General features: G+C 35.7%; 1 protein-coding gene across 1 annotated transcript in view; it reads right to left on the reverse strand.

The window, feature by feature from the left end:
- Positions 1–15,130, reverse strand: part of ZSWIM2 (zinc finger SWIM-type containing 2) — a 59,640-nt gene that overhangs the window by 18,363 nt on the left and 26,147 nt on the right. The window contains exon 11 of the mRNA XM_070581641.1: positions 14,363–14,431. Coding sequence (XP_070437742.1) covers positions 14,363–14,431 — 69 coding nt within the window. The remainder of the gene's footprint in view (positions 1–14,362; positions 14,432–15,130) is intronic.

The following is a 15,130-nucleotide window of genomic DNA, read 5'->3' on the forward strand; positions in this document are numbered from 1 at the left end:
AGTAATTACAAAAGAGCCAGAAAAAATTTAATAAAATGGCAATAGTAAGTCTATACCTATCAATAATTACTTTAAATTTAAATGGGCTAAATTCTCTGATCAAAAGAAATAAAGTGGCTGAATGGATAAAAAGAAATAAGATACAACTATATGCTGCCTAAAAGAGACTCACTTCTGCTTTAAGAACACACACAGACGGAAAGTCATGGGATGGAAAAAGATATTTTATGCAAATGGAACCCTAGAGAAAGGAGGGGTAGGTATACTTATATTAGACAAAAAACGTTACAAGAGACAAAGAAGGTCAATATATAATGGTAAAGGTGTGACTCCAACAAGAGTGTACAACATTTGTAAATATTTATGTACGCAATACAGGAGCACCTAAATATATGAAGCAAATATTAACACACCTGAAGGGAGAAATAGACAGCAATACAATAATAGTAGGAGAATCAATACCACACTTTCATCAATGGATATTTCATCCAGACAGAAAATCAATAAGGAAACACTGAACTCAAATGACATGTTACACCAGGTGGACTTAAAACATTTAGAGAACATTCCATCCAACAGGAGCAGGATATACACTCTTCTCAAGCACACGTTTAACATTCTCAGGATAGATCATATGTTAGGTCACAAAACAATTCTTAATATTTAAGAAGATTGAAATCATATTAAGCATCTTTTCTGACCACAATGGTATGAAACTAGAAATCGATTACAAGAAAAGAAACAGAGAATTCACATGTATGTGGAAATTAATCAACATGCTACTGAACAACCAATGGGTAAAAGAGGAATCAAAGAAAGTCAAAAGTATTAGTAGTAATGAAAGAGGAGACTTTACAACTGATGACATAGAAATACAATGGATCATAAGAGACTGCTATGAACAATTATTCACCAATGAACTGGGAAACCTAGAAGAAATGGATAAATTCCTAGAAACATACAACCTACCAAGACTGAATCATGAGAAAATAGAAAATTTGAACATACTGATAACAAGTAAGGAGATTGAATCAGTAATATAAAACACCTCCCAACAACAACAACAAAAAGTCCAGGACATGACAGCCACACTGATGAATTCTATCAAACATTTGAAGAAGAAACAATGCCAATACTTCTCAAACTCTTCCAAAGAATAGTAGAGGAGGGAACACTTCCAACTCATTTTACCAGACCAGCATTATCCTGATACAAAAACCAGACAAGGACACTACCAGAAAAGAAAATTACAGGCCAATATCCCTGATGAACATAGGTGCAAAAACCCTCAATAGGAGAGTGACATCACTGAGATGGTGAAATAGGTCATTTCTGACTTTTTTTCCCCTCACAAGAATAACAACTATCAACTATTTATGGACTAAACACCACTGAGAGAATCCTAGAACATGAGGGTGAGGCTGAGGAACCCCTCTGCACCATAGAGACCAAGATAGACTGCATTAGAAGGGTAAGAGGACTGGACACATGCCAACTGCATTGCCTCTCCCCAGGGCCAGTGAAGCGATATGCTGAGAGGACTCTTCTGCATCTTTAGTTCTTCCAGGGGGAAAAGAGGGCCCAGGGTGGATATCTAGCTCCTTCAGCATGGTCAGTCACTTCTTGGGAGCCCCACTCCAGTCTCGCCCCAGAGGGATTATACGTCAGTCTGTGGGGCTTGACCACTGGGAATCTGATTGTAATGGAGAAGGGGAAAGGGGCTTGGAACAACCAGCACTCAGATCTTGGCAGACTGAGTTCCTACCTGCAGTGCCAACCAGTAGTCTCAATTAGCAATTTTGCCCATCTGCAGAATGAAGTTGGTGGCACAGTCTGACAAGGGAACTCAGTTGAGAACAGGTCTGTGATTCAGGTCCCCAGATGAAGAGCATTGCTAGCCCTGGAGCCTAGTCTGCCCCTGCCCAGGCAGGGAAGCTTATTCATAGCCCCATTCACTGCTGACTAAAGTTCCCAGCCCACCTGACCATAAAGCATGGTAAGCTGCACAGCCCAGTAATGCTTGAATAGAAAGTCCAGCAGACAGAGCTGATTATCTGCAGAGAAAAATCAGTGATCCTGTTTTGCCAGGGAACTTGCGGCATGGATTGGCTTGAGTCAAGACCACAAACAAAGAGCCTTACTGACCTTGGAGCTGGTTCCCACTGTGCCCAGGCAGAGAAACTAATTCATAGCTCCATCCATTGTTGCATACAGCTTTCAGTGCACCTGGCTAGGGAACCTAACCAGAGCACATGGGAAGCGGCATAGTCTATCAAACAGCCCTGCTTAAAGTGGCACTTAAACAGAGAGCACAGCCCAGAGCTTTCCCCTTCTGCAGAGAAAAACTTGTGGCCCCATCTGGCCAGGGAATGCAGTGGACAGTTTTGCCAGGGTCAGGTCACCAAACGATGAGCGATGCAAGCCCTGGGGCTTGTTCTGCTTCCCAGAAAGTGCAGAGAAGCTAATTCATAAGTCCCATATACTGCTGAGTATGGTATCCAATCCTAACAATCTAGTATGATGACTAGAGAATTCGGGCAACCATAGAGCCCATCATAAGCCTCATTTAGGCAGGTAACCAAGCCAGCAGTACTATCCAACTTTTCTAGGCCAGTGCCACCCCCTCAATCTCAGAACTTGAGCAGTTGCCTCATCCCAAAATAGACTTTGATAGCAAGTCCCTCCTGCCCAAGGATGTTACCAGCAGCCATGTCCAGAAACTGAAACTGAGCTGATTGATGAAGAACTGTCTCTGCCAGTTCTGTAAAGTCTCAAAGAACCTCTTAAGTCTGGAAGAGGAGACCACTTACTTAAATACACAGATACCAACATAAGGAATAAATGATCACGAAAATCTGGTAAACATGACACCACCAAAGGAAACTAATAAAGTGACCCTAAAGAAGTGGAGATCTATGAACTGTCAGACAAAGAAATTCAGAATAATCCTCTTAAAGAAGTTTAGTGAACGATAAGAACACAGAGTCAACTAAACAATATTAGGAAAACAATGCATGAAAAAAATAAGTTCAGTAAAGAAATAGAAACTATTAAAAACAAACAAATAAAAATACTAGAGCTGAAAAATACAAGGATTGAAATGAAGAATTTCAATATACAGCTTCACAAGGGGACTCAACCATGCAGAAGAAGGAATTGGTGACCTAGAAAACAAGACATTTGAAATTATCCAATCAGAAGAGAAAAAAGAAAAAAGAATGGAGAAAGCCCGTGGACTTATGGGATACAATGAAAAGAAACAATATCCACATTATTGGAATAATGTGATCTGTGATATCTGGAATTCCAGAAGGAGAAGAGAAAGAGAAAGGGACAAAAAAGTATACTGAAAGCAATAATGGTTGAAAACTTCCCAAACCAAGGTACAGTAACGGACATTTAGATGCGTGAGGCCCAAAGGGTCCCAAATAGGTTGAACCCAAATAGGGCTACAGTGAGACACATAATAATTAAATTGTCAAAAGTCAAAGGCAATGAAAGAATTTTGAAAGCAGGAAAAGAAAAAAAGAGAAATTACATACAAGGGAATCTCCACAAGACTATCAACAGATTTCTCAACAAAAACATTTCAGGCCAGGAGAGAATGGGATAATATATTTAAAATATTGGAAGAAAAACTGTCAACAAAGAATTCTATACCTGGCAAAGCTGTCCTTCAGAAAAATAGAGATGAAGACTTTCCTGAGCAAACAAAAGCTGAAAAAGTTTATCACCACTAGATCTACTTTACGAGAAATGTTGAAGGGAGTTCTTTGAATGAAAAGTAAAAATACACTAACATCACAAAAACATAAGAAAGTAGCAAAAACCTCACTGGTAATGGTAAATATATAGTCAAAGTTAGATTTTGTAATATGGTAATGGTAGTATTTAAGTCACTTAAACTCTAGTTTAAAAGTTAAAAGACAAATGTGGTAAAAATAACCATAACTAAAATAATCTGTTTTACTAGTTACACAATATAAAAGATGAGTAAATTTAACATCATTCACTTAAAATGTGAGGAGGAGAAGAAGTAAAGTGTACAGTCTAGGAATTGTATTCAAGTTATAAGTTTAAAATAAGGTGTTATAATTTTAAGATATTTTATGTATTCCTCATGGTTACTACAAGGGGAAAACCTGTAGTAATTACACAAAAGAACATGATAAAGAAATCAAAGCATACTGATACCAAAAGACATCAAAAATAAAAAAGTAAGCAGGATATGAAACAAAAAACAATGAATCTACAAAACAGCCAGACAACAATTAACAAAATGGCAATAGTAAGTTCTTATCTATCAATAATTACTTTATATTTAAATGGATTAAATTCTCCATTCAAAAGGCAGAGAATGACTGAAGAGATTAAAAACAAGATCTAACAATATGCTGCCTACACGAGACTCACTAGACTTAAAGACACTTACAGACTGAGAGTGAAGTGATTGAAAAGGATATTTCAAGGAAATGCTATCCAAAAAAATGCAGGGATAACTATGCTTATATGAGACATAATAGACTTTAAACTAAAAGTGGTAAAAAGAGACAAAGAAGGTCATTATATAATGATAAAGGAGTCAATCCATCAAGAAGACATAATAATTGTAAATATTTATGCACTCAACATTGGAGCACCCAAATAAATCACACAAAATCTAACAGAGATAAAAGGAAAAATAAACAGCAATATCATACTAGTTGTGGACTTTAATATCCTCACTCTAAACAATGGACAGATCAACGAGACAGAGAATCAGTAAGGAAAGAGTGAATTTAAACAACACTGTAGACCAAATGGACCTAACAGACATATAGACAACATTCTGTCTTACAACAGCAGAATATGTGAATATACATTCTTCTCAAGTGCATGAAAAAAAATGAGTTCAATAAAGAAATAGAAACTATTAAAAACAAGCAAATAAAAATCCTAGAGCTGAAAAGGATATACCATATCTTAGCCCACAAACAAGTCTTAACAAATTCAGGAAGATGGAAATCATGCCAAGTATCTTCTCTTGACCATTTGGTATGAAACTAGAAATTAATAACAGGAGGAAAACTTGAAAATTCATGAACACATGGAAATTACACAACACTCTCCTGAATAGTTAATGGAGAAAAGAAGAAATAAAAGGGGAAATGAAAGTGGAAACACAACAAACCAAAACTTACGGAATGCAGCAAAAGCAGTTCTAAGACAGAAAATGTCATAGCCATAAATGCCTACACTAAGAAACAAGAAAGATCATAAATAAACAACCTGACTCTATGCTTAAGGAAGTAGAAAAAGAAGAACAAACCTAGCCCAAAGTTAGCAGGAGGAAGTAAATGATAAAGATTAGAGCAGAAATAATTGAAATAGGCAATAGAGAGAAGATAGAAAAGATTAACAAAACTAACAGTTTGTTCTCTGAAAAGATAAACAAAATTGATAAAGCTTTAGTTAGACTTACCAAGGAAAAACGAGAAAGGACCCTAATCACAAAAATTATAAATGAAAAAAGGAGACATTACATCTGATGCCACAGAAATACAAAGGATTATAAGAGACTACTATGAACAAATATGTGCCAGCAAATTGGACAATGTAGAAGAAATGGGAAAATTCTTATAAGATACAACACACCAGACTGAATAGGAAAGAAATAGAAAATCTGAATAGATCAATTACTAGTAAGGAGATTGAGTCAATAATCAAAAATTTTCCAATGAAGGAAAACCCTGGACCAGATGGCTTTACTGGTGAATTTTACCAAACATTTAAAGATGAATTAATACCAATCCTTCTCAAGCTCTTCCAAAAAATGAAAAGGAGAAAATACTCCAAAACTCATTTTTGAAAGCAAGTATGACTCTGATATCAACACTAGAAAAGGACACTACCAGAAAAGAAAACTATGGGCCAATACCCCTAATGAATATAGGTGTCAAAATCCTTAAAAAATACTAGCAAGCTGAATTCAGTAGCACATTTAAAAGATCATTCACCATAATCAAGTGACACTTATCTCTGGAATACAAGGATGGTTCAACATTCACAGATCAATCAATGTGCTACATCACATTAATAGAATGAAAGAAAAATCATATGATCATCTCAATAGATGCAGAAAAACCATTTGACAAAATTCAACATCCATTCATCATAAAAACTCTTAACAGACTATGAATAGAAGGGACATATCTTAGGGCCAGCCCTGTGACTCAGTGGTAAAGTTCAGCACATTCTGCTTTGGTGGCCCAGGTTCTTGGGTTAGGATCCTGGGCACAGACCTACACCACTCATCAGCCACACTGTGGCAGCAACTCACATGTAAAGCAGAGGAAGATTGGCACAAATGTTAGCTCAGGGCTAATCTTTCTCAGAAAAAAAAGAACAATATAATTAGAAGGGATCTACCTCAAAATAGCAAAAGCCATATGTCACAAGCCCAGGCTAATATCACATTCAATGGTGAAAGGTTGAAAGCTTTTCCTTAAACATCAGGAACAAGACAAGGGTGACCACTCTCACCACTCCTATTCAACAAAGTAGTGGAAGTCCTAGCCAGAGCAGTCAGGCAAGAAAAATAAATAAAAGGTATCTGAACTAGAAAGAGAGAAGTAAAATTGTCCCTATTTACAGATGACATAATTTCATATACAGAAAATCCTAAAGACTCCATCAAAAAACTGTTAGATCAATGAATTCAATAAACTTGCAGGATACAAAGTAACAAACAAAAATTAGTAGTGTTTCTATACACTAACAAGAAATTATCTGAAAAAGAAATAAATAATACCATTCCTTTACAACAGAATCAAAAATCATGAAATACTTAGGTGTAAATTTAACCAAGGAGGTAAAAGATCTCTACGCTAAGAATTATAAGATATTGTGGAAGAAAGTGAAGAAAATTCAAATGAATGGAAAGGTATGGCATGTTCATGGATTGGAAGAATTAATATTGTTAAAATGTCCAACTACCCAAAGCAATCAAAAGACATAAAGTGGCTGAATGGATAAATAACAAGAATCATCTATATGTTGCCTACAAGAGACTCACTTCAGCTTTAAGGACACACTCAGGCTGAAAATGATGTGATAGAAAAAGATATTTTATGCAAATGGAAACCGAAAGAAACTTGACGTAGCTATACTTAGACAAAATAGACTTTAAGAGAAAGACTTTAATAACAGGCAAAGAAAGTCATTATAAAACTGAAAATTGAATCTGAGAAAAGAGTGACTTCTTGACAGCTACATGGCTGATAAGTGGCAGACTGAGCATCCGAACAAGGATCTCTCATGTGTCCATAGCCAGGTTTGTTCTACTGCACCATGCTGCACCTCTGACTCTTGCCTCACCAGGGTTGTAGCAACAATCTCCTCACTGATGTTCTTGTCTCTCATGTTTTTTTCCCAACTCATTCTCCAGACTTCAGTGTGCTGAACTTCCTAAAATACTGCATTGTTTACCTTGACTCAATATTGATTGGCTTCCCTTAATAAAATGGGTCCAATTATTTGGCATTTAATGGTAGCAGGAATCAATTTATGTGATGTTGGGCAAATCGTCTTCTGTTCCAAACTGACCCAAGCCACTTTACTCACTTATTAATCATATTGTGTTAATAAGTATTTATTTATTAAAAAATAAGGTCATTATTTAATGATAAAGATGTCAATCCAAGAAGAGGATATAACGTTTGTAAATATTTATGCACCCAAAACAGGAGCATCTAAATAAATAAAGCAAATATTAACATACCTGAAGGGAGAAATAGATAGCAATATAATAATAGTGGAGGATTTTGACACTCACTTTTATCAATGCATAAATAATCCAAACAGAAAATCAATATGGAAATGTTGGCTTTAAGATCACATGGACTTAACATACATTTACAGAAAATTCCATCCTACAGCAGCAGAATGTACGTTTTCCCAAGCAAACTTGGAACATTCCCCAGGATAGACCATATGTTAGGCCACACAACAATTCTTAATAAATTTAAGAAGACTGAGATCATATCAAGCATCTTTTCTGACCACAATGGTATAAGACTAGAAATCAATTACAAGAAAAAAGCTGGAAAATTCACAAACATATAGAGATTAAACAACATGCTGGTGACAATCAATAGGTCAAAGAAGAAATCAAAAGAGAAGTCAAAAATACCTTGAGAGAAATGAAAATGGAAATATAACATACCAAAACGTAGGGGATCGAGCCAAAGCAATTCTAAGAGGGAAGTTCATAGTGATAAATGCCTACTTAAGAAACAAGAAAGATCTCAATAAACAACCTAACTTTACATTTCAAAGAACCAGAAAAAGAAGAGGAAACTAAGCCTGATGTTAGTAGAAGGAAAGAAACAATGACTAGAATGGAAATAAATGAAATAGAGACTAAAAAGACAATAGAAAAGATCAATGAAACTAAGAGGTGATTTTTTGAAAAGATAAATTAAATTGACAAAACTTTAGCTAGACTCACCAAGAAAAAAGAGAGAAGACTCAGATAAATAAGATCAGAAATGAAAGAGATGTTACCACTGATACCACAAAAGTACAAAGGATCATAAAAGCCTAGAATGAACAATTATATGCCAACAAATTAGACAATCTGGAAGAAACGATAAATTCCTAGAAATATACAACCTACCAAGAATGAATCATGAAGAAATAGAAAATCTGAAAAGACTGATTACTAATAAGGATATTGAATCAGTTATCAGAAATTTCCCAATACACAAAAACCCAAGACCAGATGGCTTCACTGGTGAATTCTCCCATTTAAAGAAGAATTAATACCACACCTTCTCAAACTCTTCCAAAGAAAAGAAGAGGAGGCAATACATCCAAACTCATTTTGTGAGGCCAGCATTATCCTGATACCAAAATCAGACAAGGATGGTACAAGAAAAGAAAATTATAGGCCAATATCTCTGAGGAATATAGATGCAAAAATCCTCAATGAATCTTTAGCAAACTGAATTCAACAATACATTGAAATGATCATACACCATGCTTAAGTGGGTTTACTCCAAGGATTATGCAACAATGGTTCGACATGTGCAAATTAATCAATGTGATACACAACACTAATAAAATGAGAGATAAAAATCATATGATCATCTCAATAGATGCAAAAAAAAGCATTTGACAAAATTTAACATCCATTTATGATAAAAACTCTCAACAACATGAGTATAGAGGGAATGTACCTAAACATAATAAAGGCCATATGTGACAAGCCCAACATCATACTCAATGGTGCAAAGCTGAAAACTTTCCCTCTAAGATCAGGAACAAGACAAGGATGCCCACTCTTGCCACTTTTATTCAATGTAGTATTGGAAGTCCTACCCAGAGCAATTATGCAAGAAAAAGAAATAAAAGGCATTCAAATTGGAAAGGAAGAAGTAAAACTCTTTTAATTTTCAGATGATGTATTATATATAGAAAACCCTAAAGATTCCACTGAAAATCTGTTAGAATTAATAAAAAATTCAGTAAAATTGCAGCATATAGAATAAATATACAAAAATCACTTGTGTTTCTATCCACTAGGAGCGAACTATCAGAAAGAGAAATTGAGAAAACAATCCCATTTGCAATTGCATCAAAAAGAATAAAATACCTGGGAATAAATTTAACCAAGGAGGTAAAATACTGAACACTGAAAACTATGAGACATTGATAAAAGAAATCAAAGACCCAAATAAATCAAAGAATATTCTGGGCTCATGAGTTGGAAGAATATATTAAAATGTCCACATTCCACAGAGTCAGTGTAATCCTTATCAAAATTCTAACGGCATTTTTCACAGAAATAGGATAAACAATCCTAAAACTTGTATGGAAACACAAAAGACCCTGAATAGCCAAAGCAATCTTGAGAAAGAAGAATGAAGCTGGAGGCATCATGCTTCTTAAAACTATACATCATGCTTCTTTTAAACTATATTACAAAGCTATAGTTATCAAAACAGTATATAGGTCAATGGAACAGAATGGAGAGCCCAGAAATAAACCCATGCATATATGGTGAATTAATTCATGACAAAGGAGGCAAGGATACACCATAGGGAAAGAACAATCTCTTTAATCAATGGTGTTGGGAAAATTGGACAGCCACATGCAAAAGAATGAAAGTGCAACACTGTTTTACACCATACACAAAAATCAACTGAAAATGGATTAAAGTCTTGAACATAAGACTTGAAACCATATGACTCCTAGAAGAAAACATATGCTGTAAGCTCCTTGACATCAGTCTTGCTGATATTTTGCATTTGACACCAAAAGTAGTCAGCAAAAGCAAAAATAAACAAGTGGCACTGCATCAAACTAAAAAGCTTCTGCACAGCAAAGGAAACCATCAACAAAATGAAAGGGAACCTATGGAATGGGAAAAATTATTTGCAAATCATATATCTGATAGGGGGTTAATATCCAAAATATACAAAGAACTCATACAACTCAATAGCAAAAAACCAAACGATCCGATTGAAAAAATGGGCAGAAGATCTGAACAGACATTTTCTAAAGACATACAGATGGGCAACAGGTACATGAATACATCCTCAACATCTCTAATCACCAGGGAACTGCAAATCAAAACCACAATGGGAGATCACCTCCCACCTGTTAGAATGGCTATCATCAAAAAGAGAAGAAATAAGAAGTGTTGGCGAAGTTGTGGAGAAAAGGGAACGCTTGTACACTGTTAATGGGATTGCAAATTATTGCAACCACTATGGAAAACAGTATGCAGCTTCCTCAAGAATAACATATTATGGTGACTACAGTTGATAACACTATATAATTGAAATTTGCTAAGAAAGTAGAACTTAAATTTTCACATATATACACATATTTAAAACATTAAATGGGAGGAATCCTTTACAGTTTATATATATATCAAATCATGATGATGTATATATTAAATATCTTACAATTTTATTTGTGAATTATACCCCAATAAAGCTGAAAAAAATAAGAAAGTCAATCTTTAATGCATTGTGTGGAGAACTACTAGGAATTGCACAGCTAAATTCCCATACAGAACATTAAAGATATATTCTTTCATATTCCTTTGGTCATTTTTTTCTCTAGACAACATTTGTCACCATTAAATTATGTAATATTCTCTCGTTAAAGTCTAGGACTTTCTGGCTTCTAGGAAATCAGGTATTGTCATTTTTTTGTATCATTCTTTAAAATAATGGAGGCATTTGGAAAGTTAGAGAATACATGTAGATATGATGCATTTCAGATTTAAATTTAAAACACTTTAAACACCAAATAAAACAGTAAGTATCCAGAGGGATTTGGGTGAATTTTACACTGGTTACAATACAAAGTAATATATTTTAAAACTCCCTATTGTCAAAATAATCAATTGAAGTTTAAAAATATTACATTTAAGAATTATCATTATCATACTGTTTTATTTTTTTGTGCATAATCCCTTAGCACCCTACAGTATAGTAAAATCAGGAACTCAGATTTTTTAAATTACATCTTTTGAAAGGAGTTTTCTTATAAACAAAAGAATACAAATCTGTGCTGGTGCCATATTTTATTTTCAAAATCTATGCCACATTTATAATAGTTTCATCATTTTATTTTGAAGTAACTATATAATTAGTACCATAAAATTTATTTAAATAATCAGGATCAAAATATTTTAATGATTTTCATTTTTCTGAAAAATAACTGATTTTTGAAATCTTGTATTTGAAAACCATGACCTTTAGATTCTTTTTCTATTTAATTCTGTAATTATAATTTAGAATTTTAGCATTTTAAAATCATTAATTATTTATAATAATTAGAAAAAACCAATAAGAAGCAAATTGTTATTTTTATTTTAATTAATCAGTGACATGGGTATGTGACACTTTAGAAAATTAACTTTATTATATTTTAGTGGTTTTAGAAAGTGTAAAAGGAAACTATTTTAGTATTTCCAGCTTGCACAGATTTCTCCCAAAGTTATAACTCATATGGTGGTATTTTTTGGAAGAGAGGAATTTTTGTCAGTATACCTTGATTGTCTTATTCAGATGTTAATGAAGTATCTCTGAAACATACCTCTAGCCCATTATTGACATTTTTCTAACAAAAGCAACTACTTAAAATGTTTAAATTTTCTTTACTACCTTTCTCCTCTGTACTGTAAGAGTAACATACTAGTAAATCGCTACTATCTTAAAGTTGTGTCTGAAGCACAATTTGATCTTTAGTGTTACATCTTCCAGTCTTTACTCTCAGGATTTCAAATATTTGAACAAGTATACAACTTGGAACTGTGTTTCAATTGTGAAACAGATGGCCACAAAACAGTACAACTTATTTACAGACTGAAATCCAAGTGATTTCAACCTCTGTGTTATGCCAAATTGTCTTTTATGTGAATCAATGTTTCCCATTCAAGCTTGAAAAATGCTCCCTCCGCCCCAGGAAGATCAGTCACTCATCATAAAGTGCCAATAATAATGACATTTTAACTTAAAAAAAATTGGTCATCCTCTTCAAAGAACACATTAAAAGCAGAACTTGCTTCACAGTAGTCATCACTCAGAAAGAAGCCGTTCCGTCAGTTTTGAATCTTCTAATTGCTTTTGGAAAGGTTCCTGCAACATGTACCTCTGAATATTTCATTATAATAGCTTCTTTGAATAAAATATTTATTACAATATGTACAAGCAACACATTATACATGTAGTAACTAATCATGATAATACTCATGAAGGTATTCACTCAGTGTAATACTGATTCTATAAATATAAGTTAACCACACCCCATTGTTAACAACAGTATTCTGCCTTTACAAGCTCCAGAAAACATTCTCTAGCCATAAACAAAAAAATTAGTTTAAAATGGGATAATATAATACTCTCTCAATGCAAAGCTGAGAGAGATCGAGAAAGATTGCGACTGAAAGAGACAGAGAACATTAATCTCGGACTAGGAGCAAGAAAATGGGGATCTTTTCCTCTAGACTTGCCTCCTCACCTTGGGTGGGACATTAAAGCCCTTTAAACTTCATTTTCCTCATAAAGAAAACATGTTCTTCATAAAGAAAATAAAATTCCTCCAAAAATTCTTGCAGCTCTTAAACTCTATGGCGCAGATGAAGGGCTCGGGGAAATTAAGAGAGCAGCCAAGAGGGTTTGAGACAACTGCTGGCCTCCAGGCTCCTTTCACTCAAGTCTCCCACTGTGTCTGCTTTTCCCATCATTGCAAAACCCCATGGCCACCAGCCTCCTGGTGATTTAGGCTCCTGCCGCCGCTGTATGCCTTCGCTGCCACAACACCTGGCAACACGATAAATTTGCCACTGAGAAACTGAGGGTAAGAAGCATACAATGCTGAAGCTCACAGGAAACTGCAGGTCTCTCCACCTGGCCACAGCTGAGCAGGGGCTAAAACTCTTAGTCTTTGAAATTGCCTGTTCCCTCTGCCTCAAATTCCCGTTTCTTGGTCACGTCAAGTTATGTTCCGTCTGCTTTCTTCTCATTCTTATCTTTACAATACTTGTTTTTTTTCTTCTCTGCTGACAACTTACTCCTCTTCCCAACCCAAACCCTAACATTTTTTCCTCTGGACTTCTGATTCCACTACCATGAGCTCCCTATACCTGTGAACTTTTCATAAAATATTTCATTCCCGCCCTCCCCTCTTGCCTTAACCTGCGTTCCTCCTAAGGAGTCCACTTCGCTGTGGTCCTGTCAGACAATCGTGTTTATTTTCTCAGAATGGTGGGCTGGGGGCAGTTTCTCTCTACCCCTTATTGTCAGTTTCAGATCACACCTCCAGATTTTATTATAAAAATGCCTGTTCCCTTGAGGGGTTTACCATTTCTTTATGCCTCTCCTTTTACACCCCCTCATCTGCAGACACTCTCTCATTGAGAATTTTTGGCAATGGGTTTACAAACATTTCTTTCCTCCCTGACTCCTGTTATCCAGAAGGATGTTAATGTCTATGAGGCTGACCCAGTCATCACCAGCGCTTCTCAGCTTCCTTCATGTTTTCACTCTTGCCGCCTTCTCTCTGCCACCTCCACCAAGCTATGGCCACACCTGGGACCTCACTCAAGCGTGCCCCACCTCTAAATCTCTTCCTCAGCCATCCCTTCTCTGACCTAAACCTCCCATTTTTGCAGTCTGCCTGCCTCACTACTCCTATTGACCATTCTCGGTCCTCTGATTCATTCACTCATTTCTTTTGCCTTGTGAGTCAGCCTTCTCCTATGTTCCTTCCTATCTAGTTTAGATTTTGAGTCTAGCTCTTTAATCTCTCCCTTGCTGAGGCCCCAAACTTTCTTGTTCATTTTCCTGTAATTGCAATTGCCTACCAAAACTGTGCCCAGGAATGATCCAACTCTCCAGCTTCTCTGTGGTCGCATGTTGATTGCTTTGTGCACCTAAAAATCATTCAAATAAGTCGGATTACTAATATTATACAAATTCATAGCTAACAAACTTAAAAGGACGTTAAAATTGCCTGAATTTCTATCACATTTCACTACTTAGTTCACTTTCCATTTCTCTGAAGAAAATACTAAAACGTTCTTTAATCCTTTTCAATGACCTCAGACCTCATTCTTTACTCACTCTCTGCTGACCTAGATTGCAACTTCACCACCTCCTGCCAGCAAACAGCCAAACCTGCCTATATCTATAACCACCCCCCAACCCCCTGGCCTTCCTTCCATTATAGCGGATACGTCCCTGCATCGTACTATAGGCTTTACTGGTGCCTGTGCTCTAGATCCTTCTGTTATTATCAATTTTATCACACACATTAGCTCTATCTATCTGATAATGTCAATAATCACATACCTTCTGTATCTTCAATGACATTTAAGCATGTTCAAATCTCAGCTTTAAAAAACCCCTGAAACAAATATCCTCTTCCAGCTACTTTTCTTTCTCCTCTCCTTCATAATCTCCCTTTTTGAGTTAGGTATACTCCCTGTTTCCGTGTCCTCACCTGCCATTCTCTCTTTACCCGCAGTCCAGTCTGGACCTTGCTCCCACTACTCCACTGACACTCTCTTCGCTAAGCTCGCTATTGCTCTCCTGCTAATGCAAAATTTCCTTCTTCAGTCCTGATCTCACTT

This window comes from Equus przewalskii, chromosome 17 (assembly GCF_037783145.1).
Source record: "Equus przewalskii isolate Varuska chromosome 17, EquPr2, whole genome shotgun sequence".
NCBI lineage: Eukaryota > Metazoa > Chordata > Mammalia > Perissodactyla > Equidae > Equus > Equus przewalskii.